This window comes from Protopterus annectens, chromosome 10.part0, assembly GCF_019279795.1.
Source record: "Protopterus annectens isolate FY-2018-M chromosome 10.part0, PAN1.0, whole genome shotgun sequence".
Lineage (NCBI taxonomy): Eukaryota > Metazoa > Chordata > Ceratodontiformes > Protopteridae > Protopterus > Protopterus annectens.
In genome coordinates, this window is record NC_056744.1 from 481,772,133 (window position 1) to 481,799,820 (window position 27,688).

Genomic DNA, 27,688 nt, shown 5'->3' on the forward strand with positions numbered 1-27,688 from the left:
CCCCACTCCGTTTTATAAGTATGGTTTAGATTTCCTTTTCTGTTTCTCTCTCTCTCTCTCTCTCTCTCTCTCTCTCCAGTAGAGCGAATTAGTTGGTTTAAATGGTTTTCAGCATGGCTTTTGTAGGTGATGCACATGATTAGGTGATGGGCTCTGCACCAATCAGTGTGCAACAGTTGCTGACTACGTGCAGCCTGCTGTGTAGTGATTCTGTTAGCCATCGTCATGGAAACCCAGTACTATAAATTGCGTACTCATGTGGGTGTTGTCCCTTCGCTTTCCCAGTATGGAGGACATCCTTCCTGTAAGTGGGCAGCAGTGTTACAGATGGCAGGTTGCAGTACCTATTACAGCAGGGCTTGCAAGCACAGGACAACTACACAATCTTAAGAAGTTCTAGACCTACAGACAGAGTGAGTAGTGTTGTTATGTGCTTTGCATATTGCTGATCTTGCAGTGTTTGTGTGTACATTGTAGTTTAGGATGTAATGCAGTCTGTCTGCATAGCTCTCAACAGTGGGCCTATCCACGTGATGGCCAATGGATTATCTGTTTGCTTTTGCCTGTGCACCACACAGGGCTTGTCCTAGATATACCCCCGGCAATCTGTCAGTTGCGTGCTATCAGTACATGGCTACTTCCAGTTGTGTTCCTGATGTGTTATTCCAACATAAGGGTATGTTGCAATGAATCCTGTAACACCAGCAATGTGCAGGGTGTGTAACAGCAATATTACGAGTATGGCCCTGTGTTCCCACCTCTGTCCTCCACATTTATTCCTGGCTCTGTCCTGCTGTGATACGGTTAGGGGTTGTTCAGTTTTGGCCTATCATAATATACTGCTAGCATTCCTGATATCATCCCAGTAATATCATGGACTCCCATGGCATTGTTTGGTCAGGGTCCATACATGTGACAGATACATAGACATTATCATGAGTAAGAAATGTCCCCCTAGTCCTTGACTACGGGGTGTGACTGGCATCTGCTGAACTACATCTGTTATTGTTTATTGTTACCTATCTTGATGGCAAATCCTTTGTCCACAGTTGTACGATTTGACAGGCCTGGCCTGGACAGTATTGTATGTTGTATATCCACACTGTCTGCATCTACTTTTCTGTGTGGGTCTTGCATTCCTCACTGATTAAATAAGTGCAGATCTATGTGTTGTCAGTAATGGCATACATTACTGTAAAATACACCATTAAAGTTTGTCTATGTGTACATATCTGTGTGTCGTCTCATGTCCTTTGAATAGTGAGTGGGCCATGTGTAATTCAGTACTCCTGTGCAAGTGTAAATATAATTTAGTAGGTTATACAGCAAAACGATGTTGTTATACCGATTTCACACAGAAAATAGAATGTGCTGCAGTGGGACTCAAACTGAGAATGCATGTGTGGTAGGCAGATGTTCTGACTACTACACTATTGCAGTTCTGCGTAATTTGCATATTTCTACCTTAATGTCATACCCATGCTCCCTTTCCCTAGCCCCCGAGCTCCACGTACACAGCATCCATCCATTCTGCAGTTGCTAGCCCTGCCATACCACACCTACACACATTTCCCTTTCTACACGTCTCGGTACTTCATATTACTGTCTCGATGCAACCTTCTGCAGGCTCTTCATCCGTTTAGTCCACATACATTCGAGCCTTCCCTTCATCCACCTCCGATACTGGTGGGAACATCATTGTGACCCAGCAGGGATGGACCTGTTGTTGTATTACAAGTACACTTCGCTGGTCTACACTGTTTCTCCCACTGGTAGCATCCTGCCAGGGTTTTGAGAAGCAGCAGTTTGTGCATACATCAGACCAGCCTCACCTCCTGCTTTCGCAGATGAAACACGCCCCCACGCTGTGCCCCATTTTCCATTCCTCTCTTCAGTATTATACAAGACTACTGTTCTCACAGTATGCATGGACAGGCACTGTTCATTGATACTCATAGACTGCATGGAATAATGTGACTGAGCATTGTGCACGTCTGCTGGTATTAATGTACATACTTACATGACCTATACTGTTGACTGACTGTGACGGATGATATGTTTGTGATAACAGCAGCTGATTGTATATCTGCCATGCCTTCATCGTAACTCACAGAACACTGCAAGACCAGCAATATACAAAGCATATAACATGGTAACTCAACTTAGTGTGCAGGGAGTGCCTGGGAGTGCTGATTATGTTATTACTGGCCACAATGAGGGCTGTGGTCTGCAGCATGCCTAAGGCACTGCGGGGCAAGTGTGGGTGGGTATGCGCTGGTGTGCGCTAGGCTCAGACTTGCTGCCCTCCAGTTATGGCATCTTACACTGGGTTGGCCTCCATATTGCTTAACCAGTGTGGCCATTGCTTACCGCCACCCAAACAGGCATACTCCCGCTTGCTGCTGCATACCCCCATGCTACTTCATGTACATGTCAGTATTATACATGCTTAAGTCAGGTGTACATGTCAGGTATGACTGTTCACGAAGGTCAGTGTAAGGTTATGTGGGATTCCAGTTTAGCATTTATGGATAGGGTACACGCAGGTATTCGGGTTAGGTTTAGTTATGCCATACCTGTGTTGTAGAGTAGATGTGACTAGTGGAGGTGTAGTCCGGTAGGTGGAGGGGGGGGACATCTTAACTGTATAGTAGGCTGTTTGACTGATTGGTGTAGGAGCAGTAGTGCAGGTTTGCAGGGTGTTGGGATATGTATGCGAGGCAGGATAAGTGTCAGTGTCAGTAGTTGGTGTAGGGGTATGGAGTGTTGGGGGGTGGTGGACTTCACCAGGTGGTGAACAGGTGGTGGTCCGAGTGTGCTTGGGTTTTCCCTTCATGTGTTATTTACATGTGTAGACTGGGACTGTGGTAATACACCTGGGTTGGGGCTTTCCAGATTATGCCAATATAGTTGTGTGGAGGGTGTCACCTACTTGTGACTGTGAACATTACTATGAACGCAAGTAAGTAAGTAGTGTTATTGAGCCACAAAGAGGGGCTGATAGTAGGGGACATGTTCAGGGATGTGCAGGACGGCTGATGGGAAGGTCCACAGCTGGCCATTTCTTCTACAGCGACAGCTGTGTATATACCCTACATTTGGGGGTAGGTCTGGACACTCACACCCCTGGGTGGGGGTAGGGACAGCAATAATACCTTGTGATGCCAATTAGTTCAGCTTACATGTCTACAGTGGGGTGTTGCGACCATGTGTTCTTTGTTGTCATTTAGTGGGTTTGCAAAGACACATCTGGTTATTCCGCCCATTGCCCTGTAAAGCAGACATTGCTGCTGTGGGACTCATGCCAGGCATGGCTGCTCATTAGTTGTCAGGTCTGCCCAATGTACACTATTGCTTGCATCCCTGGCGCGGTCCACATAGAACCACTCCAACCAACACCTGCACGCCTAGGCCCATAATTACATACCCATAGTTCTCCACCCGCACCTCCTCTTTGGCACTCTTCCTTACTCCGGGTGCAGGTCAGGTCTGGCCACACCAGTACACACTACCCACTCCCCACTTCTGGGACCCATCATGTATGTTGTCTCGCCCCATGGATCAACAGGCTTCCCCAACCTTGTAGTCAGAGAACATGCATGCCCTGCTGTTCAACATCCATGTAATGGCTGGAAACCCGAAAAGCTTTGAATTTTTGGGTTGTCCCACAAGGGACATTCTTGTCTTTGTTTCAAGATTAGACTTGGTGGTGTTTGTCTAGCTGGGGGGGTGGGTTGATGCTACGTGTTACACGTTTGTTGATTGGATACTCACCCCCACTGGCATGGCCTGTGAACATATGTAATTTTTAACTGCCGTATCATATCCTAGCTATATATATATTTACACACACACACACACACACACACACACACATACACACACACACACATATATATATATATATATATATATATATATATATATATATATATATATATATATATATATATATATATATATATATATATATATATATATATATATATATACATACATATATATATATAAATATATATATCTGTATATGTATACAACTAACACTAGGTAAGACTGCAATCCAAATTGTAGCTTTCTACAGATCCCCCACCATACCCCAAGATTCTCATTACACCTTTCTAAACATACTGGAAAATATTAAGATAGAACCAAACACTCTAATACTGGGTGATTTTAACTACCCTGCCATTAACTGGGAAAGCTACTCATGTACCAACACCTTTGCCCAACGGTTCTTGGAATTCATAAATTCCAATGCTCTGGATCAACTAATCCATAGTCCCACCAGGGGCTCCAATATCCTAGACCTGGTCATTACCAACATGGGAAATCGATGCTCCACACCTATGATCACTCCCTCGTTAGTCACGTCTGACCATAAGCTAATCACCCTTAACATCCACATCCCACCCCCACCCCCCAGTAAGGAAATCTCCATAAAAAACTTCTCCAAAGCCAACTTCATGCTACTCAAGTCAAGTGACAAACTTCATGACACCCATGCAGACAGGAGCTGAAAGTTCAACTGCTGAATCCTACACTAAGGCACTGTACGAGCACATCCACTCATGCATAAATCGTGCCATCCCAAATAGAACCAAGATGCTCTCATCCAAAAAAAGAAGCCAATCTGGTGGTCCCCTGCCATAAACAAACTTTACAACAAAAGGAAGAAACTGTTGCAGAAGAGGAAAATCCCAGGATGCAAAAAACTTCCTTACCAGCCTCAGTAAGAAACTGAGATCCCTCATAAAATCCTCCAAAACTAGTTACAAAAATAAAATTGCTAAAGATTCCAAAGACAACAACAAGGCATTCTATAACTATGTCAAGAATCTAAATGGCAATGCTCAGATCTGCTCTGAGCTAAAACAGAATGGCATTAAATATACTGATCCCAAGGATATTGCCAATATCCTGGCAGATCGATTCAGTGCCAACTTCACCCCCGCTCTCACCCCCTAAATGGCCCATCTCAATACGGAAGATTGCCAAATTCGGTAATGCCACACAGGTAAAAACGACTCTCAAAACTAAGAATACAGCATCCATGGGACCAGATGACATCCCGGGCAGTGTACTACATGAACTACAATATGAACTGGCACCTCATCTAAGTGTCATGTTTAATTATAGCCTCACCTCAGGTTTCATGCCCACTGAGTGGCGCACAGCTACAGTTATCCCACTCCACAAGGGGGGATCCACCATGGATCCTGGAAACTACCATCCCATCAGTCTGACAAGCCTTATCTGCAAGGCCATAGAGCGTATTATCATGGAATTTATAAACAAAGACATTGGCAACCTTCAAACACTGGACCCCACCCAGTTTGGGTTCGTAAAGGGCCGATCTTGTCTCCTGAACTTGATTGACTTCCTCAAATCAGTCTCCAGAGCCATGGACAAGGGTAAGGTGGTCCACACAGCCTATCTAGACCTTGCCAAGGCCTTTGACACCATCCCCACTCTGGAATCATAGATAAACTTACTAAGCTGGGCATTAATCCCTACATCACCCAATGGGTTGCTAACTGGCTTACTGATAGAACCCACACTGTAAAAGTAGCCGACTCCAAATCCAGCTCCAGACAAGTGACAAGTGGAGTACCTCAGGGTTCAGTCCTGGGACCGCTTTTGTTTGGCATCTACTTCTCTGAAGTACAGGCCAACACTAAGGGGCTCTGGATAACAAAGTTTGCAGATGACTGCAAACTGGGATCCATTACTGAATCCCCAAATGATGTGGATTCTCTACAAAAGGGCTTTACAGAAACAGATGCTTGGTGTCAGAGCCATGGGCTCAAGCTCAATGCCAAGAAATGTATAGTTATCCCCTTTGGGAAAAAACATGTATCCGTGAATTACCATACAGGTGGCAGTACACTAAACACCAAAAGTTTGATAAGAGACTTAGGGACACAGGTGGACAGTGGTCTCACCTTCGATAACCACATCGCCACAACAGTCAGGAAATCCTTCTATGTGGCACACCTCATCACTAAGGGCTTTTCATCCAGAAAAAAGGAAGTCATTGTCCCACTGTACTCATCCCTCATTAGACCCATTATAGAATACAATGCCCCATTTGGTATGTACCTCTCAAGACATCTGCAACAACTGGAAAGGCCACAGTAATACCTCACTAAAAGAATCACAGGCCTAAAGCAGATGCCCTGCTGACCGCAAAAACTCCAGCTATACTCTGTGCATATCGTCTACTCAGAGGCGATCTTTGCTTAACATACAAGGCCATGTCAAACCCAGAGCTGTTGGACATGCTACATTAAAAATCCCAATCCCTCAGAGCCACATGCTCAGGGATCTAAACCTTGTCATCACAATAAACAAAACATGCTGGAGGGATAGGTTCCTGACCCAGAGACTCCCAGACTCTGGAATAGATTGCCCATACATGTCAAGCAGTGCCTCTTTGGTCCTCTTCAAAAGGAACCTTGACGATTGGATGGGAGAAATGAAATTCACCCGGGGATCACGTCAGTCGCCCTGCTAGACAAGGGTCCAGGGAAGTAAATAGTGTGGGAAGAAATAGCCAGGGAATTGTTATGGCTAGGCTTGTAAAGGCCCTAGTGCTGATAGCCTAGTACCAACCTAAGAACCTATGAACCTATATTGCTGTATACATATATATATATATATATATATATATATATATATATATATATATATATATATATATATCTAACGACATATGGATGTATGGGTGTCTGTATATGCATATATCTATTAAACAAGTGCTCACGGCCGAAGAGATCACCAGGACCAGGATGCAAATAGTTTTATGTAACAATTTCTTTATTTTACGTATAACATCCACAAGTAAGCAGTTCACAGAAAAAACTGACTGAAACAGGCAATACAGTCAAGCGCTTTCGCCCGGGCTCTCCCAGGCTTTATCAAGACAAGAATACAGGGAATGTGCTTCCATTATATACCTATGCCTTCCCAATAATTCAATTATGTTAATATAATTAATTGAATTATTCTTATTGTTTAAAAAGTTTCTTAGTGCTTAAAGCTGTATAATCAAAAAGCATTTCCAGGGTCCACATAAACAACTTGATTTGTAACATGCAATCTTTTAAAAAGTTCTTTTAAGAAAACTTTTTAAATAAATAAAATAAATATGAACATATAAATATTATTAATTTTTAGATTATAAATCTATTGTACATATAACCAATATAAATATAAATATGTAATTTAAATATTCCTATGTATTTATAAAATGCATATTGTGTTAAATATTCAATATTAAAAACTGTGTTGTGTATAATAATCTAGACAAATTGTAAAATTGTAAAAAAGGAGATAGTTGCTCCAATGCCTTCTTCAGCGATAGAAATTATTCATTTGCCAAATTGTACAGTGGCTAAACAGGGGAATTTTTCTATTTATAATTACACTGATGTTTCGGTCAATAATGTGTTTTTTGAACTATTTAAAAAGGGCTTTCATTTTGTACCTGAAAAACCCATAAATATCCCAAAAACTATCTTGGATCTTAAACTTTTCATTAGAAACTTGAACTTAAATATTTATTTTAGAGGTGGGCAGAATGTTAAAAATCCCTTTCAAAGAACAAGTACGTTTAACCCACCCCTCCACCCTGTCTTGAAGGTATTTGAGGATATGGTAGAAACTGAATTTAGAAGTTTCGTATCAAATCATGTGGAATACAAAGCTAACAATTTTACAAGGGACTTTCATGAATCTATAAGATTTTTCAAGAATGAGGAAATTAGACCAATGAAACCAGACAAAGGTGGTGGGGTTGTTCTCATGTACAAACATGAGTACGAAGCACATATTTCTAATATCTTACATGACACTGAAAAATATACAGAAGTTTCAATTAATGAACGCAATATTGCATATGCAAAGATCAGACTTATGCTAGAAGATCATCTCATGCAGGGAGTCCTTAATGAACAATTATTTAATTACCTTTTGGTACAAAAACCCCTGATGCCAATTATATTTGGCATCCCAAAAGTCCATAAAGGCCTGGATCCCTTAAAATTTAGGCCCATAGTTGCTGGCGCAAAGGGTATTACTGAACCATTGGGCAAATTTATTGATATTTCAACCAAGAATTTGGTATCATCAATAGAATGCCTTTGCAAGGATTCATGGGAATTTTTGAAAGGAATAAAAAGTGAATTTTTTAATATGACTAATTACATGATTACCATTGACATCGTGGATTTATTCCCTAGTATTCCGCACACTATTGGAATAGAGTGGTTCAGTAGAATACTTATTGAAAAATCAGGTTTCAGCAGCAAAATAATAAATTTAATAGTTGAATTTATGGAGGTTATTTTGAATAATAACTTTATTATTTTTAATGGTGAGTTATTCAAGCAGAACAAAGGGGTAGCAATGGGCACACCTTGTGCCACGGCCTACTCAAATCTAGTATTACACTTTTGGGAAAATAAGTTTATTTTTCCATCATGTTGGGCAGAAAACATTGTTCACTATAAAAGATTCCTGGATGATATTTGCATTCTGTGGAAAGGTGATATTAATGACTTTGAAAAATTTATGCAACACATTAATTCTTCCACCAGTTTTTTAAAGTTTACACACAAAATAAATCCATTTGAATTACATTATTTAGACATTGTTTTAAGGAAAAACAACATATCCAAACAGTTTGAATCAAGTATTTTTAGAAAAAATACCTACTCAAACATGCTGCTGCACTTTAAAAGTAACCATCCAATATTTCAAAAAAAGGGGATCATAAAAGGTCAATTAATAAGAGCATCCAGAATTTGCAGTACGGATATCCTTTATCAAAAAGAATGTGAATACCTAAAGGAATTGTTTTTAGAAAAAGGCTATCCAAAAAATTTGTTTGAAACTTTGGCCAATGAAATATCCCAAAAAAGGAATACACAATTTCCCCCATTACTTGGCAACACAAAGTCCCAAGAAATTGTTACCATAAAGAATAATAATATGACGAAAAATCTTTATTTTCTATATACATATAACATGAACAATTTGGAAATTGAGAACACTATTTGTAAATTTTGGCCTATTCTCTCTATCAATGAAGATCTCAAGAAAAGTATTCTCAATAGACCACAATTTGTTAGAAGAAGGGACTGCAATTTAAAAGAATTATTAGAAAGGGACACATTACCTGGTAATAGTAGAAACTAACTTACTAGAGGAACTTACAAATGCAATTCCTGTAACCAATGTTGCTTTATATTAAATAATAAAGGCATTTATCTAAAATCTAGAAATATAAATCTATTTCCATCAGGTCATTTTAACTGCAACTCAAAAGGTGTGGTTTATTTGGGATTTTGCCAACACTGTTTATGTTTTTACGTTGGAAAAACTGAAAGAACCCTAAAAAGAAGGGTATATGAGCACATTTATGAAATTAAAAGCAAAAAAGAATCAAATGCATTTTACAAGCATTCCTTAACTTGCAGTAATATGTGCTTAAAATTCTTTGTTTTGGAACAAGTATTCAATAGTGTAAGAGGGGGTGATTGGGAAGCATCCCTGGAATATAAAGAATTGTTGTGGCAAATAAAATTAAATGCCACAAGGCCACCAGGGCTTAATGATGCCATCAGTATTAACAGTGCCCTTAAACTACGAAGAGCCAAACTATAGCCAAACCATTAATTTATAAGTACAAAGACTTTCATCTTAAGATGGCATTATAATAGTTTTTTGAAATATATATTGAATAGAATGATTTTTTAAGTATTTATTATCTGCATTTAATTTGTAATATATAACATGGTCTGTTTTTAATATTTTAGTTAGTTTAGTAGAATGTATGAACATTATTCTATGCACAGTACTTTAGTATTTTTCAATAACTTTTTTAAACAACTTTTTAACAGCCTTTTTTACAATTTTACAATTTGTCTAGATTATTATACACAACACAGTTTTTAATATTGAATATTTAACACAATATGCATTTTATAAATACATAGTTAGGAATATTTAAATTACATATTTATATTTATATTGGTTATATGTACAATAGATTTATAATCTAAAAATTAATAATATTTATATGTTCATATTTATTTTATTTATTTAAAAAGTTTTCTTAAAAGAACTTTTTAAAAGATTGCATGTTACAAATCAAGTTGTTTATGTGGACCCTGGAAATGCTTTTTGATTATACAGCTTTAAGCACTAAGAAACTTTTTAAACAATAAGAATAATTCAATTAATTATATTAACATAATTGAATTATTGGGAAGGCATAGGTATATAATGGAAGCACATTCCCTGTATTCTTGTCTTGATAAAGCCTGGGAGAGCCCGGGCGAAAGCGCTTGACTGTATTGCCTGTTTCAGTCAGTTTTTTCTGTGAACTGCTTACTTGTGGATGTTATACGTAAAATAAAGAAATTGTTACATAAAACTATTTGCATCCTGGTCCTGGTGATCTCTTCGGCCGTGAGCACTTGTTTTGTGGGTTGTACTCATTGTGGATTCTACATATATCTATTATCTATATGTGGGTATTTGTATATATGTCTGTCTATGTATGTATACATTTGTACTACAGAGAGGGAGAGGTATATCTGCATGTAGTTATGGGTATATATACACACACACATACCTCTGCATATTTACATATATATCTGGTTATACCGTTCTTTGCCATGTAAAATAGACTGTGCTGCAGTGGGACTCGTAGCAGGAGTGGCTGCTCGTTGGGCTGCTGCTCTGCCCAATGAACACTATTGGTTACATCCCTGGGGTGGTCTGAATACACCCACTCCAGAAAACACCTGCACGCCTAGACCCATAATTACATACCCATAGTTCCCCCACCTGCGCCTCCTCTACAGCACTCATCCTTACTCTGGGTGCAGGTTGAGTCTAAACATACCACTACACACTGCCCACTCTCCACTTCATGGGAACCATCTCTTACATTGTCTCGACCCATGGGTCATCAGGCTTTCCCACCCTTGTAGTCTGGGTATGTACATGTCCCGCCTTGATAGGTCATTGCATGGGCTTCCTCCTATCACAAGACAATTTTTGGCGTGTCCCGCAAGGGACGCTCCTGTCTCTGTTCCAAGATTAGACTTCTCGGGTCCACTGTGTACCCCCCCCGGTTGTATCCTGCCTGTGGTCTGTGGAGCAATGGATTGTTTACATTGTTTGTGGGTATGTTTGTATGTTTCTCCTGTCTGGCTGGGAGGGGGTTCATGCTACATGTTACACCTTTGTTGCTTAGGCCCCACACCTCCATTGGCATGGCCTGTGAACATATGTCATTCTTAGGGCTGTATCTTATCATAGCTATATATCCGTGTTTATCTACACACACATATATATAATACATATATATATATATATATATATATATATATATATATATATATATATATATATATATATGTGTATATGTATATATATATATATATATATATATATATATATATATAGATATATATAGATATATATATATATATATATATATATATATATATATTTATATATATATATATATATATATATATATATATATATATATATAAATGACATGTGGATGTATAGGTGTCTGCATATGTATATATGTATATATGTGTATTTATTTATATGTCTATCTATGTATGTATACATCTGTACTACAGAGAGGGGGAGGTATATATCTATATAGTTATGGGTATTTATACAAACACATATACCTCTAAAGATTTAGCTACATATCCTGTAATGTTGACTGGTATTGCTGGATATTGTGTTTCATGTGCATACCGGCCAACTTTGTGTGCCCCGTATGCTTTGCGATACCTATGACTAAATCCATTAGTGTACACAGAGTCACACATGACATCCATTGTTAGTACCAGGCATACATTTGTCCCATGCGGGACAACCCACACATTGGGTATTCGACCTTCTTCTACACCCAGGGTTGCATAGGTACCCCTGGCTATGTGCATGGTCTACGGCGTGTGCCACACCTAGGATACTTGGGTCAGAACATCAGACGGGATGGTTCCCGAGGGTGGTGGGGGTCAATGTGTGGTGGTGTGGTAGCTACGGGCCAGTAACCAGGGTAGGGATGGTGGCTGCTTGTGTGCTGCAGGTGGAGGGAAGCAGAACTGTGGGTTATGCATGTATGGGTTGGGGATAGCCTGGGTTGGATGGGTCTGTACTGCTTGGCTCGCCTAGTGGGTGGGAGACAGGGGTATGTGATGACATGTGACACATGACAGAGGACTAATTTAATTCCCTAGTTCAATGACAAAAGTATAATACTATGATCTTGTAGTGTATTGCAGGACGTATGTGTTTGGCTGGGCAGGGGGGTATGCAAATTCATACGTGATGTATATTGTTTGGACCTCTCAGGCCCATTGATGGTGCATGTGGACATATATGATTCTATTCATCTACCATTGGTATCTACATATGTCTGGCCATACATACTTCTGTGGGTATATATATATATATATATATATATATATATATATATATATATATATATATATATATATATATTTACTTACATATTTCTAACTATGTTGGAATATACCTACGGAAACATATATCTGTGTACATATGTCACATGATGTGTATATGTGGACATATAGATGTTGACTATATATGTTTAGTTGTCAGCATTTGTTCACATATTTGTATATATATGTATATATCTCTCTGGATATTTATATATATGTACACACACACACACACATATATATATATATATATATATATATATATATATATATATATATATATATGTGACTACATGTATAGATATGTTGTATCCAGTTAGCTAGTGATATATTTGAACACATACGCCCATCTATCTGTTGGTATACATTCTCTGTACTGTTACATGACTGGGCTGGGGTTATGTTTCTGACAACATACAATTTCTGCATATCTGGCATGGCGTAGTGGTAGATCGTTTTGTGTATGGTGTGCATGGTCCTGGGTTCCGGCCTTGCAGAAGCTGTTTGTTTTGTTGCTGGGCAGAACACTGGCCATTGGATACGGTGTGCTTAAGGCACTTTCAAGCGGTTGTCAGTGGGATTGCGCAGAGGTAAGCACTGCTGGCTTCTGGTCACAGTGTCTTACACCCAGTTAGCTTCCCCTTTGCTTAATCTGTGTCAGCGGTGCTTTACCCCGTGCAAACGCACTTGCATACACTTACTAGTGCTTACGTATGCTTCCTACTGCTCAGATGTGCTTACGCCTGCTTACTGCCAACTTATTCATTATGGCACTGACTCTTCACATGTGCATTTAATGCAGTACTCCATTTCACATTTAAATGTTATTTAGTAGGTTGTACAGCAATAAAATGTGAATTAATGTTTGTATACAGGTTTCACATGGAAAATGGTATGTGCTGCAGTGGGACTCGAACCGGGAATGCCTGCTCTTACCACTACACTATTGCTGTGATGTTTCATTTGCATATATTTTCCTTTTTATCCTCTTCAGCCTTTTAAGCTGCTTTAATCGTAGCTAAGCAATGGGCACACCCGTGCACCTACGGTTAGCTGTACTCAAAGTTTTAAAAATGAATAAGGGGGTTACTTCTTTTTTATTTTTATGTCATGTTGCTGTTGTACACATGGGGGACTGTTGGTGGGGATATGTGGATACCTATGAGCGGTCTCGCTCATTTATGTACACTTTCTGCTATTCTACTTTGCTAGGGCGTGTTTATTCTGAGAGCTCTGCTCTCAGACACGCCCCCTGCACTCATACACCCTCCATGTAGGATTAGGAGGTCAGGCAGCATGCCTTCATTAATATGCATGGCATGCTGCCATCCTCTTCCTAAACTGCTGCTTCCATGCAGAACTAATCTAGTCCTGCACGGAAGATTAGTAAATCTGGGGGGGGCTGTCTTAACCTTTTCATCAAATGTATCAGTCTGCTGACATACTTAATACTTTCCAAGTTTTTATTCGTTAGGATAACAGTTCTTTATACCATATCTTCTACTGATGAAATACCAAATGAAGAATAAGGAATCTGTACTTCCTCAATGGTTGTTCAATGTACAAAGTTTTGAGCTTTGTTAATCTAGCTTTATGTGCCAAAAAGCCAAGGTTTGTATCTCATATTGAAAAGCAGTTAGTATTTGGAATTATTCTGGGTAATCTTCGGCTGTAATGGGTAATCTTGTCTTTTAATCAGTTCATTCAGATCTGGAGGATCAATGTTGTTGTTGTTGTTGTTTTTCATCTTTTCCCGGTTAGGGGTTGCCACAGCAGAACTCCGGTCTGCTAATGATTGGCAGTAGATTTTCACGATGCCGAGTTGTCAGCTCGACGCCCAACCTTCAACAAAGGCACGCCCATTCACGCATGTCTTTCAGAATGCCACTCGACCCACGGGGAAGACATGCAGACTCCACACAAAAAGCACTGTCCGCACACTAGCTGAGAATCAAACAGGAGAACCTCTTGCTGTGAGGCAACAACACTACCGCTGCACCACCGTGGATTACAAATGAGAATTATGTCTCACTTTACAACAGAAACCATGTATGTGTAGTTTAATTTCTATATGATATTCTCCAAGCACGTTTCTTAAGCCTGTAAACAAATCAGCATACCCATGTTTTAAAACATGAAAAGAACTTTAAGAAGACTTCCCAGCTTAGTTTAGCAGGAGCATATTGGTGTCAAGCGGGAAAGGAAATCAAACCAGAAGTGGACAAAAATCAGGCAGCGGCTGAATGTGCCAAGAAAAACAAAAGAAAAGAAAGAATATAAGGATAAGGATCAGATTACAAGACAAAAAATGTAGAAAAACATATAAATTAAGTTGCAAATACAAAAAAAAAACTCCTGGAGCAACCTCATATCAATGAGAATCTGACACAGGAATAGTAAATGGGAGGTGAATTTAAACCAAGAGATAAAAGATTAATATTGATTGCCCAGGATAGTGAACTGCATACACATTGGTTTGCAAAATCCATTGAACATGTGGGAGAAACAGAAACATGTTGGCTGTGTAAAACAAAACTGGAAACAGTCACACATCTTGTTGCTGGGTAAGATACACTAATGGCAGAGGGCCTGTATACTGGCATAATAATATGGCAAGGCTGTTGCATTGCGATTCTGCAATCATTATAATACTGGAGTAGCTGAGAAGCATTGGAAATATGAGCCACATAGCATTATAGTTCATAGATGGGTATTAGGCTAATGATCACAAGGGCTTTTTAAGCCTTTCCATGTATGCCAAATCTCTGGCAAGTTCTCATACCATTGATAAGTGTAAGCAGGGACTTGGGAGATGGAACGTTTGCAAGCTGGGGCCTGAGAGGGGAACCATTTACAGACTACATGTGCCCTTTAGAGACGCAGGTACCAAACCAGTGATGGTTTTCCTGTTCCCAAGCCAGTTGTCCAAGTTGAACTTGAATTGAGTTAGTGAAGAACTCTGTTTGACATGGATGGGGAGCCTGTTCCAGAGAAGGGGCGGTCTCTGGGATACAATACCTGTCTCTCCAACAGATCCTATTTATATCACATGCAAAATTTAAGTCTTTAGAATGGGTAATTCTGGTCCTGTTCCTTCTGTGGATCTGTAGGACAGGCGGGGTCCAACAGTGCCTTGTAAGGTAGATATAGAGTTTCCCTTAATAGCCTGTAGGAGACAGAATATAGGGATAAGGTTTTAAGGTGGTCTGTATAGGATGTGTTACTTATGCCCTGTGTTCTTTTAGTGAATAACCTCTGTGGACATTCCAATTTTTGGATGTGCCTGGTTATGTACATAACAAGGGAAACATTATACTCAATGATAGGTCTAATAAATATCAAATTCAGTGAAACAGTGACCTCCTTGGAACTAGAGGACATACATTTGTTTGAAAGTTGCATAACAGAATTATTTCCTCACTACTGATGGTCAGAAACTAGATTACTGTCTGTGTATTCCCAAGTCCCGGACTACTGGGTCAACTCTTAGGGATGTGCTGTCAATATGATAGTTACCAGGGGTGGATGACTTCACAAAGTATACTATTATGAGTTTCTTGGCATTTAATTTTAGTTCATTGCTCTGATGCCAGTTATTTGTCTGTGTCAGCGCTTCCTGGAGATAATTTGTGTCAGTGGGAGATTCTATGACTGCTCCTAATTTGCAATAATCTGCAAATTTACTCAGCTAGAGATCATTGACACTGGCCTTGACTTCAGAGAAGTAAGTGACAAAAAGGAGCAGTCTCAGGACCAGTCCCTCAGGGACACCACTTGTGACTGGCCTCTTTGTAGAGGTTGACTCCCCAGTTCTAACTTCCTAGGTTCTGTCTGTGAGCCAGCTGGTTATCCACTGGGTGATATAAGGGTATACCTAGCTAATCTCTTGAGTTTATCAACAATACCCAAGTGGGGCATTGTGTCAAATGCCTTGGCCAGGTCAGCGTAGGCAGTGTGAACTATTTTGCCATTGGGTTGGGTCCAGTATCTGGAAGTGTCCTATGTCATTATTTATCATTTCCATGATAATTCTTTCCATGTCTTTGCATATGAGACTAGTGAGACTTATGGCCTATATTTTCCAGGGTCTGTAAATGGCCCACCTTTATTCAAAGAGATGACTGCTGCTGTTCTCCATTTGTGAGGCCTGTTTGGAGGCTACAGTTAAATACTAATTCTAGAGGGCCTGATAGGTCATGTTTCATGATATTTAGAAGGCATCCTGGGACATTGTCTGGGCCCAGTGATGCAGTGTTCTTGACCTTACAGAGAGAGAGAGAGAGAGAGAGAGAGAGAGAGAGCATTATGTACTTGTTCCTTAGTAATAGTAGGGGGAGTTATATTTGATGGTATTTCCTGAGGAGAGGTTGATAGGGAAAGCTGGAACTGAATTTGTAAGCCAGTAGGTTTGCTATATCTTTTGGTTCAGTATAGGTGTCTCTACTAACAATGAGCTCTGCATACAATTGTATATTGCGTTTTAGGTTGTGGATATAGCTAAAGAATGCCTTGTGGTTGTCCTTGGTCTGAGAGGCTAAATTCACCTCAAATGTGACTTTGGTAGACTTTATTTGTCCTCTGAGTTGTTTTAGTGTGATGAGAGTGCTTTTATCATGCTGGGTGCTGCACCTTCTAATTTTTGCCATGATTTTTTTCCTCGTGTTGTACAGCCTACTGATGTTGTGATTCTACCAGGGTGGCTTGTTTTTTGAGTTAGTTCTGTGTTTCTTCCTGGTGGGCACAGGTGCCTCTGTGCAGCTATTAACATGCTTGTACAGGGTTTCTGTGAGCAGTTCTACATAGGTAGCAGTGTTCTCAGGGTTTATGGGGGCTTGAAATTTTGCCAGGTTGTCACTTAATAGCAGAAGGTTAGCCTTAGAGTAGCTCCTATATATTCCAGGGTTTGCTGGGGCTACATATTTTATTTTTACTTCAAAAGAGACCATTTTGTGGTCTGACCTTACCAGAGGAGATATTGCACTAGGGAGGTGCGAAGCACTCTCCCATATTTGTGATGACCACATTAAGTATGTTTGCAGTCCTCATCGGTGTATTGACAATCTGATGCAGGGAGTTTGTGTATACAAAACACAGGAATCTCTGTGCCTGTACATTTGGTGTCATGTATGATTGCCATTTAATTGAGGGTAATTAAAGTCACCCATGAATATTGCATTGGGTTGGATGGTGAGTATTTCCAATAAGTTTAAATGCATGTCATGGGTTTACTGGGTCAGTGATGAGGACCTATAGCTTGCTATGAAGTAGTATGAGATTTTCCCTATGGTGATTTGAAAATGGAGACTCTCAAGTGCATTGTACTGTTTGACCAGCCACAAGGTGTATTTATTTTTGATGTAAATCGAGACATGTCCACCTTTAGTCCCTGTCTGTGTAGTAGATGGTCTAAATGTGTGGAAGGCATTATAGCCTTGCACTGCCAGTGCCATAACTCAGTGACCACCCAGAAATCAGCATTCTCTAGGGTGATGACAGCTTGTAGGTTATGGAGATTTTTTTGTTTAGACTTCTAGCATTGAGAAGTAACACCTTTAGATTTTCTTGGTTTTAATTTGCTATGTTGGAATTACAGAGAAAGATGAAGTTTATATCACATGGGACTGGATCACTCATTATCAACAATGCAGAAAATAGATGTGAGAAAACCATGAAAAGAAGACAAAAGTAGCAACGATCATTGAAATTGCTATAACCAATGACTCCAGTGTCTCATATACAGAGAGACACAAAGTCATAAAATACCAGGATTTGCAGGCAGAAACAAGGGCAGTGTGGAAGAAGGATACCCAGACAGTTCCAATAGCAGTAGGAGCAATGGATTTCATAAAAAAATAATTTAAAGTCAAACAATAAAACAGGATGAAAAGAGGCTCCTGACCATTACTGTAAAATATAAAACTCTTTATTTAGCGCTTTCATCCTTAATGAAAGAACTTCTAAGAATACATAACTAAACATGTGCAAACCCATCCTTTTATATCCCAGCAACCATATATCATTTAATTAATTGAGTAATTAAATAATTATTACTTAAAAGGGTCATGCCACAAATATGTTACATATGTAAATGAATATGCGAAAACATATCAACTCTATTGTCAAAATCAGATAAAATTCATAAAACTAAGGCTGCTTTAAATCTTAAAATAGACTAACTGAAATATTTTCATTTAGGCCAGGGTGAATAATGACATTTGTTCAGAGCTGCCACTTTAACTCCTTATACTCAAGATAATCATCTATAGTTCCACCTCTCTGTCCCCCATCCACTTGTTCAATAATAATGAATCTAAAGAAGTGGTCAGTAAACTTTTGAATGTGTACGAATAGTGCAGTATTCAAATTTTTCTTTCCAATATCGTAATTATGTTGGTAAATTCTATTTTTTAAGCAGTTTTTCGTCTTTCCAATATAGAAACAGGAACATTTTTGGCATAAAGCTAAACAGATAATGCTCTTTGTATTACAATTAAATTTCTTATTTAGTCCTATAGTACCAAAATGTTCGAGTTCCACTTTATCACCTTCCAATATGAATTTGCACTGCAACACATTAAACAGTATCTCCTGCTCCCCCCAGCTAGTTTGAACAGGTCTTTGTAACCAAAGTGCACTAATAAAATTAAACTCTTAACCAGATAATTGGTGTAAGGTGTAATCAAAAGTGAACTAAATGATCACATTAATTTCTAAATATATTATTGAGCCACTTTTTCATAGTAAAGGATATTCCCTAACATAATATATATATATATATTCTCAACTGAACAGTAGATTGTAGTTAATTTCAAAATATATGGTTTAAAAAATGACAGACTGCATAACATTTTCTCATTCTATGTTTTTTTCATGACATACTGATAGTCTCAAAATAGGGGGAGCATATGTATGCATCTGCTTATTATCAGGATCTTTTCATATTGCATTGAAAGACACTTTGGTACTGCTTAAAACTGAAGTTAGATTAGATTATTCATGGGAATTTGCATGCATGCCTATGATGCTTAAGAGTTATGTCATTATGTTGTGTTGTATTTGTATGTCACTAGGTTCATGTGAAAACCATGGCCCTCATCAGACTGTATTACCAATTCATTTTATAATACTGTGAGTATCGCATGCAGACAGACTTCTGATTTACTTGGGAAATATTTAAGGGAAATAATAGCAGAAATGGGGTATAGGTGCACAAGTGGTCTCTCTAACAATTTGTATATATCCGCCTTCTTTTTTCCCATCTCTATATTAACTATGCAGGCATCACGTAGAATGCTGGACGATGACTTGACAATAAGCCTTTCCCATGAAAGTGACACCATCATGTTTCACACCGACAGATCATCTTCTCCCAGTGAGCAGGAGTCAAATTCCACCTATGGCAGAATATTCCCACTGGGCCCCGACTATCAGGAACCATCAAGTCTCGTAAGGAAGTTGCCAGAGTTTGCAAAGGCTGTTGAAGAGGAATGTAAGTACTTGTATGACAATTTCTTATGTATGTCTTTGAAAGAATTTTGATTTGAGGTAAAAATATTTTACCTTATTATTAAATTTTTGTATATCCCCCGTTACTGTCTATAGATTGTAATCACTAGTTAACAGCATGTTCTGTTTTACTGTGCTTTCATAATCAGGAAGCAGGCAAACCTTTATAATTCTGCTTTGTCTTCATATTCTTTGGTTTATCCTTACTCATATTTCACAGACATGCTCAGATCTGAATCCAGCACTAGGTGACTTAGGCAGTTGCCTAGGGCTCACTGGCTGGGGTGGGGGCTGGCATAAAATTTAATTTTAATTAAACAATTAACAAAGTTTGCATTTCTTCTTCTTTTTCTGTGGTCTGTGTGTGTGTGCATCTTTAGCACACTGCATACACAACAATGCTGGTGATTTGATTTCTCAAATATTCATGGAAAAGTTCCATGAACTGGAGAAGAACTGCTGCTGCCATCCTTTAAGAACACACACAGTGAGACAAGTGTTACTTCAGCAAGTACTCATGCTTTATGGTGTGTGTGTGTGTGTGTGTGTGTGTGTGTGTGTGTGTGTGTGTGTGTGTGTGTGTGTGTGTGTGTGTGTGTGTGTGTGTGTGTGTCCACATGCGTGTGCATGAAATGCCCTAGTTAGGGGTGGCAGGTTAGCTTGCTCAGACTCAAACCCTGTACATTGGCTATAGAAGGCTTCTGGAGTTCTTAATCTCTGTTGGTAGATGACGAGACAAAAATAATTTAACCTGTGGGGGATACTCTATTTAATGACATCCAGATATTCCTTGCGGGGGGGGGGGTTGTAGTAGCTATTTAAACTTTAAACCAAGTCTCGGTCATGGCACAGATGTCTACATTCTCCAGAGTGAAGGCTTGAAGGGTATGGAATTTTTTGTTCAGGGCCCAAACATTGAGCAGTAACCCCTTAAGGTTGCTTGTAGACTTTTTCATTATGTTGGTAGTTTTGACTTTTTGGCATTACCTAAAAAAGGCTCTAAGGAGATGGATAAAATTTTATCCAATATCTGAAAGCCTAGGGAAGACAGGTGCAATCGATTCTTGGCAAAGCAATGTTGTATTTTGACCATGTTCTCCCATGCTGACTCTTGGTATGTGCATTAGTGACTGCTGAGGAGCAGTGCTGCCATTAGTTGACTTTGGAGGTCTGTGTTATTTGGGAAGGTTTCATTTAAGTGCCGTAGCATAAGACAAGCTATGTGTGTGGTGAACACTATATATGTGGGATATAGTATGGTATTCATGACAACTTCATTTATATACGAGATTTATACCTCCATGGAAGTTGCAAATTTACATTTCTCATAAGCCATATTATTTTCTTTAAACTTTAACTGGTTGTCTGAGAACGAGACAATTGCTACATTTTATCAGGATGCCCAAATCTTCAAAGCTGGCCACAGAGACATTTGAAAATTGCATATCCATGTTGTCTGGTCCTGCAATAGGGTTGGCTGTTTAGGATTAAGGATTGGGTTTTAACAGGGGTCTCCAAGGGTCATTTCTTGGGTCAAGGGCAGTATGCTAAATAATGTTAGGATATGGTAGTGCTATTTGATGCACAAGCTAGCTGCTCTAAGCTTATTTCTGTACAATGTCACACTGTTTAACAGATTTCAGATCTAATCCTAACTTTATAGGTACATTTTACTGTCTAGGAGTTTGCTACTATACAGGGCACTGCTATCCACCTTAGCACCATGGGCAGCTGAACTCAGAGAAAAGAAGTTTAAAAACTGACTGGTATACATTCTAGCCAATAAATAACCTCACTTTGAGTTTTCTGCAGTGTTTCCTAACCCAGAGAGACCAGGTAAACGCCTTCTGCCACAAGATGTCTGATCCTGGAATTTCTTAATGTAAAAGCACAGCAAAAGCAGCTCTCAAGTGCAGATTAAACAACAAGCTACCAACAAACAACTGGTTAATTCCCCCTTCTGCAAAGGATTTGGAGGCACACAGACTAGAAAAGCCAACAGAGAAATTACTATTTTGCCTCAAAACTAAGTAAATGGTTTAAAAATTCTCAAAAACAGTAGTTATCACTGTATAAGGCAAGTACAAGTGCAGTTAATCAAGAAAATATTCTTATCTTAGATTGGATTGTTCTGGATGCAGTTCAAACACTGGAAAAGTCTTGTAGAGTTATCTGTACATGCACAAAGAGCCTTGCAACTTGCCTGGTTTATATTAGAGAAAAAGGCTTGTAAACTGACTCCTATGCTTTCTAGCCAATTAACAACCACACATTGAGATTCCTCCAATGCTTCCCAACTCAGAGAGCCCAGGTAAAAACATTCTACCACAAGATGCCTGGAATATGTTAATATAAAAGCACAGCAAAAGCAGCTCTCAAATGCAGATTAAACAACAAGCAACTAGCAATGCCTCCAACTCAGAGTGGCCAGGTAAACACCTTCTGCCACAAAGTGTCTGATCCTGGAATTTCCTCATGTCGAAGAGCAGCAAAGGCAGCTCTGAAGTGCAGATTAAACAACAAACCACCACCAGACAAACAAATCCCTAGCTAATTGCTCCTCTTCAAAGAGATTTGGAGGTACACAGACTGGAAAAAGCAACAAATTAAGAAATGACTATTTTGCCACAAAAATGAATGCTTTAAAAATGCTCAAAAGCAGTAGTTATCATTGTATAAAGTATGGACAAGTGCAACTAATCAAGAAAATATTCCTATCTTAGCTTGTATAGCTTGGGATGCAGTTGAAACACTGGAAAAAATATTGCAGAGTTCTCTGTAAGCTGTAATTCTCTATCCATAAAAGCAAGACTGTAACATAAGCTAAAGCACAAATACTGACAGATAGTGCTACATTGTATCCAACATTTGCTGAAGTGCTAATACACAAAGAGACTGTGCTATAGTGTATCCACTAAAGACCTAAAATGTATCACTGCCATATTTTTTTCCATTTTGTAGTAAGAGTGTTACACTGTATCTGTTAAATTGCCAAAGTGTAACACTGACCAGTACTAAGTGTGCTGATACTGTCCTAGGATTTGTTATTTTGTATCATCTAAGTGCTAAAGTATAGAAAACTGAAGGGTGCTATTTCATTAAAAAAAGATGTTCCTAATGTTAATTTGCTTAATGTTACTAAAATATTAAATTGTGAAATCTTGCTTTGGTAAATGCCAAAGATAAATGGACAGTCCAGTCGATGTGGGGTTCCAATAACGGGATTTACATGTAGCAACCAATAAATTTTATTCTGCTATTGAATAGTTACATGCAGTCCTCTTCAAAAGTAGAAAACAAGTGTTATTTAATGAACTGGGACTATTTTAATTTGATAATTAAGTTACAGCACAAGGAAGGAAACAGGACTGGTAGTGTACGTAGTTGTAATTGTGTTACTTGAGACTACTGTTGCCAAATATGGCTTGAATATGACTTAATCTTAACACTGTCACTTAGAAGGAACAGCAGTTAAATTTGTCATGATGCTGTAATTAACAAGCTACTTCATGTGATAGCACAGACTCATCTGAAGGCAGAACTGGCAAGTATCTTTCCTCAAAACGTATCAGTCACTTATCCTCATGTGAAGTAACTATCATTACATGCAGCATGAATAAAAAGGAATAATATAATCAAACTTCTGTTTTTAATTTACAGCATTTTCGCTCTTGTTTCCCCACCCCCCTCACATGACTATCAAGCCATGGTCCAATCATCCTTCCCTGTTCCTGGCACTGGAAGATGCTAGAAGGGAGACATAAGACTTGCAGAGAGCAGCAGTCATCCTTTGGGATATCAAATGATTAAAGTGCTGCTAACAATCCTCCTCTTAACAGCTGGCAGGTGCAGTGTAATGTAATGTCTAGTAACTCCCACTGGCTGTGAGCAAATTCACCTATCCACCTGTGATGCCTTACTGAAATACAGGTACTTTGGCCTGGCTATTGCCACTGAATTTCTGTATACTGGAATGCAATACTGGACATTACCCCAGATAGTGCTCCTGTAACAGGACGTAGACCGACTCCATTCCATTGAGATGGGTATAATGACATCCACTGCTCACCCCAATTCCTTTAGCATTACCAGTATTCAGAATTGAATGGTATTATTTCCTTTATAGTCTTAAATGAAGCATATTGGTGCTCCGTATGTGGCAAAAATTATATCAGCTACAGTTCAAAATGAAAGAAAGGCTTTTTTTGCATTTGCATTTTGAACTGAAGCACTTTAGCAGGGCGTGTGTGTGTGTGTGTGTGTGTGTGTGTGTGTGTGTGTGTGTGTGTGTGTGTGTGTGTCTGTGCGTGTGTGCGTGTGTGTGTCCTTGTGTGGGATAAATAATAGCAGCTGCTTGGTACAAATGTACAATGGCTGCTACAGTTTAAAATGAAAGAAGTGAGAGATGGGGACATAACACCAGGCACCAGAATAGATAGCTAAACATCTGCCATGAAGTGCCTGTGCTGAGCTGCATGGACAATTTTTCAGGGTCTTGCTGTGTAAAAACAGTTTTATTTCAATACTTAGCACTAAGAATTTTAAGACTACTGTCATTTATAGAAAAATAAAATTCTGTGGAACCAGTGTCCCTGTAACCACAATGTAAGATGCTTAGTGTGGATGAGGTTGGCAATATAGTTTAGGTACTTACTTCACAGATACAAGGTTTGGGTCTGACCTTTAGTGATTGGCCAGGCTTGTAATCTGTGGAATGATAGCCTAGTATTCACCTATGATACTGTAAAATGTAATTTGCACCAGTATTTTAAATTTTATTTACCATCTATCAATCCAGTCCTGCAGTAAAATTACAATTTCATAAATGACACTCCTTCACTCTTTCTGTAACTGCTACTTTACAGTTTTCCCCTCTTGTTAGGGGGCTAAATTGCAATTTATAAATTATGGATTTCTCTTTCTGGTGAGATACAAAAGTGCATCATGATCATTGGACATGCAGTTTGCCTAGATATTGATGACTGACTTCTCACATACAACAATTTGGAGCTACCTATTTACTACACAGACAAATCTTTGTAAATATTTCACTAAAGAGTGATGGTCATGTTTGTAAGATTCCAGCCAAAGTCATCCCAGATGGTAGAATTTTTGGCTCTTTATTTTGTTTTTATGATTCTCAGAGTCTTTCTGATTCCAGCCAAGAAGGATATTGTATCTTGGCCTTTTGCCAAATATCAAGTGAGAAGCCATCATTTGTATTGCTTCAGAGCAGTGGTTAAGTGGAGAAGTGTGGCAAGAAAGTTCTTTCAGATCTTGGGCCTAATGGACAGCTCATTTCCAATGTTTGTGTTGAATTTCTTTCTCAGTGGCCCTGTGTTCACATTGAACTCAACATCAGGCAAACCTTTCCCACTACTTATCAAATCCACCCAGGGTAGAAATGAGGGTTTTTAATCTATGGAGAGGGATGATATTGCAGTCGTCAGTAAGTTTCAGCATCTAACATCAAATGTCTCCTTGTTAAGAAGGAGAACTAAGACAGGAGCACATCTGAACAGTCATGCAGTCTTATCCTACAAGGTCAATGACCCCTTTAGCAGTCAGAAATGTGCAGGAGCAGATAGAGAAGAATTAAATGAAGTCCTTACAAAACACCATACCAAGCTGTTCAGGTCTATAGATAAAAAAATACTGTACTACATTTCAAAGATTTTTTATGGCGCTTCCGAGAACTAAGGCTATAAGATGCTACTGACTTCAGCATGTAGTCCTGGGTAAAGTACCCTCAGTCATCATTTCACTTCCTTATGACTCCATGCCTCTGACCAAGTCACTTTCCCAGTCCTCCTGCCTTATTTTCGAAAGCAGGCACTTGTGTCCAGTAGGCTTATCCCAGATAACACACACATAAATTAAAAAAAAAAATAGACAAATAAGAATTACACATCTGAGGTCTTAAAGATAAGTAGACTTTCGAACTGAGAAATTCTCACAAACATATTTCTTTCAGCCCAGTATATAGCAGCATTTTCAAGCCATTTTAACAGACATATTATGCCAGGTCACACTCATGCCCTGTTAAATTGGCCTCAGCAAGACTTCATAGAAGATATTTTCAAACTTAGGGGCTTGGTACACATAGAGATATTCCTTGAAGCCTTCCAGTACTGTTTGTGTTCACTAAGACCAGATCTTGTGACTTTCTGGTCAAATGCTATGTCCATGTCATAGAAGGGAAGATTCATATATTTCTTTCATGATATTCCTTTGATTCAAAAAGTCCTTCAAAAGACTGAGAGAGTTGCCTGCAGAGTTGCTGATACTATCATTTGGGCAGAGGCAGTTTTAGAAGTTTAATTGCACCAACAATTGTCCAGGTGTCCCTCACAGCCACTTTCTCTAGATATCAAGAAACTGCCCAGCCAGACTTTTGACAACTTGCTTGATCCCAGCATGTTGAAACTGCAGTCCTGGTTACTAAAACATTAGTAGTTTTAAAGTTTGGAGGTTTGGAAGAGGGTCTTTCACCTCAAGGAAACACTAACAGGCATAGCCACCTATTCCTCCAAAATGAAAAACAATAAACAATTTTGTCGGCTAGGGCTAAAGGACTCATTTGTTACATATTGTGATTTTAGATTAAATACCATATTTTATCAAATAGGTATGTAGTGCTGCACTGTCTAATTCTTGGCTACTTCATGAGCCATTTAAGGGTAAGACTTGGCTTATTTACCTGTCTCAAATGCATTTTGTAAAGAGCTATTCGCTCGAAGCCTCTTCACATTCTTGGGAACTAAATATTCTTTTAAGATGCTTAATTCTGGTACCTCTTGGCCTCTTTGCCTTCCTGTAAGCTGATATCTTTGTATTGGAAAATAATCTTTCTTGTTGTCTTCACTTCAGCAAAGTGAATTTAGAGCTTCAGGTTCATTGGTGTGAGAAGGGCGGCTTCGCTGGTGCAGTGGTTAGCATTGCCACCTCACAGCAAGATGTTCTCCGGTTCGATCCTCAGCTGGGGTGCCTTCTGTGTGTAGTCTGCATGTCCTTCCTGTGGTCACATGGGTTTCCTCTGGGTGCTCCAGTTTCCTCCCACATCCCAAAGACATGTTGTAGGTGGATTGGACACTCTAAATTGGCCCTAGGCATGAGTGTGTGCATGTGTGTGCCTTCTGTGGAAGGTTGGGTGCCGGGCTGGCAACTCAACACCGTAAAACTCCACTGCCAATCATGAGCGGACAAGTGATCTGTTGTGGCGACCCCTAACCAGGAAAAGAAGAAGAAGGTTCATTGGTGTGAGAAACCCTATCTGGTCTTACAGAAAGACTAGCCTTAAAAATGTAAGCTTCTCAGCAGATGTGGTGTGAGTTTACTTTGGATCAAGTCTAATCAAATGTTAATGTATTTCTGAGGAAATGTTGAGCATACTGAGCAAACTATTGAAAGTGTTTAATCTGCTATGTTAAAAAGACAACAAGTTTCAGAAAATCGTACTGTTTGCTTCTTTGCAAAAGACAGTCAAGAAAAATGTTCCTAATGAACTTTGGTCAAATTATAAGCTAGTTGTGTGAAATAATTGCATTCCCTGACACTGGATCATTTTTATGGCTTCTGGGTCCATTCTGTTTCTGCAGCTTGCTACAGAAGCATTTCTGTCCAGAATATCAGGGGTTCTGTGAACTGTTCGAGTGTCCCATCTTTCTAAGGGTATTATTGCT

General features: G+C 39.1%; 1 protein-coding gene across 2 annotated transcripts in view; it reads left to right on the forward strand.

Annotated features, from left to right (window-relative positions):
- The window catches only part of DDR2 (discoidin domain receptor tyrosine kinase 2), a 1,067,915-nt gene that overhangs the window by 910,522 nt on the left and 129,705 nt on the right, over positions 1 to 27,688 (forward strand). For both annotated transcript variants that reach the window (XM_044085379.1, XM_044085380.1), the window contains one exon: positions 19,779 to 19,989. In XM_044085379.1, the coding sequence (XP_043941314.1) occupies positions 19,779 to 19,989 (211 nt within the window). The remainder of the gene's footprint in view (positions 1 to 19,778; positions 19,990 to 27,688) is intronic.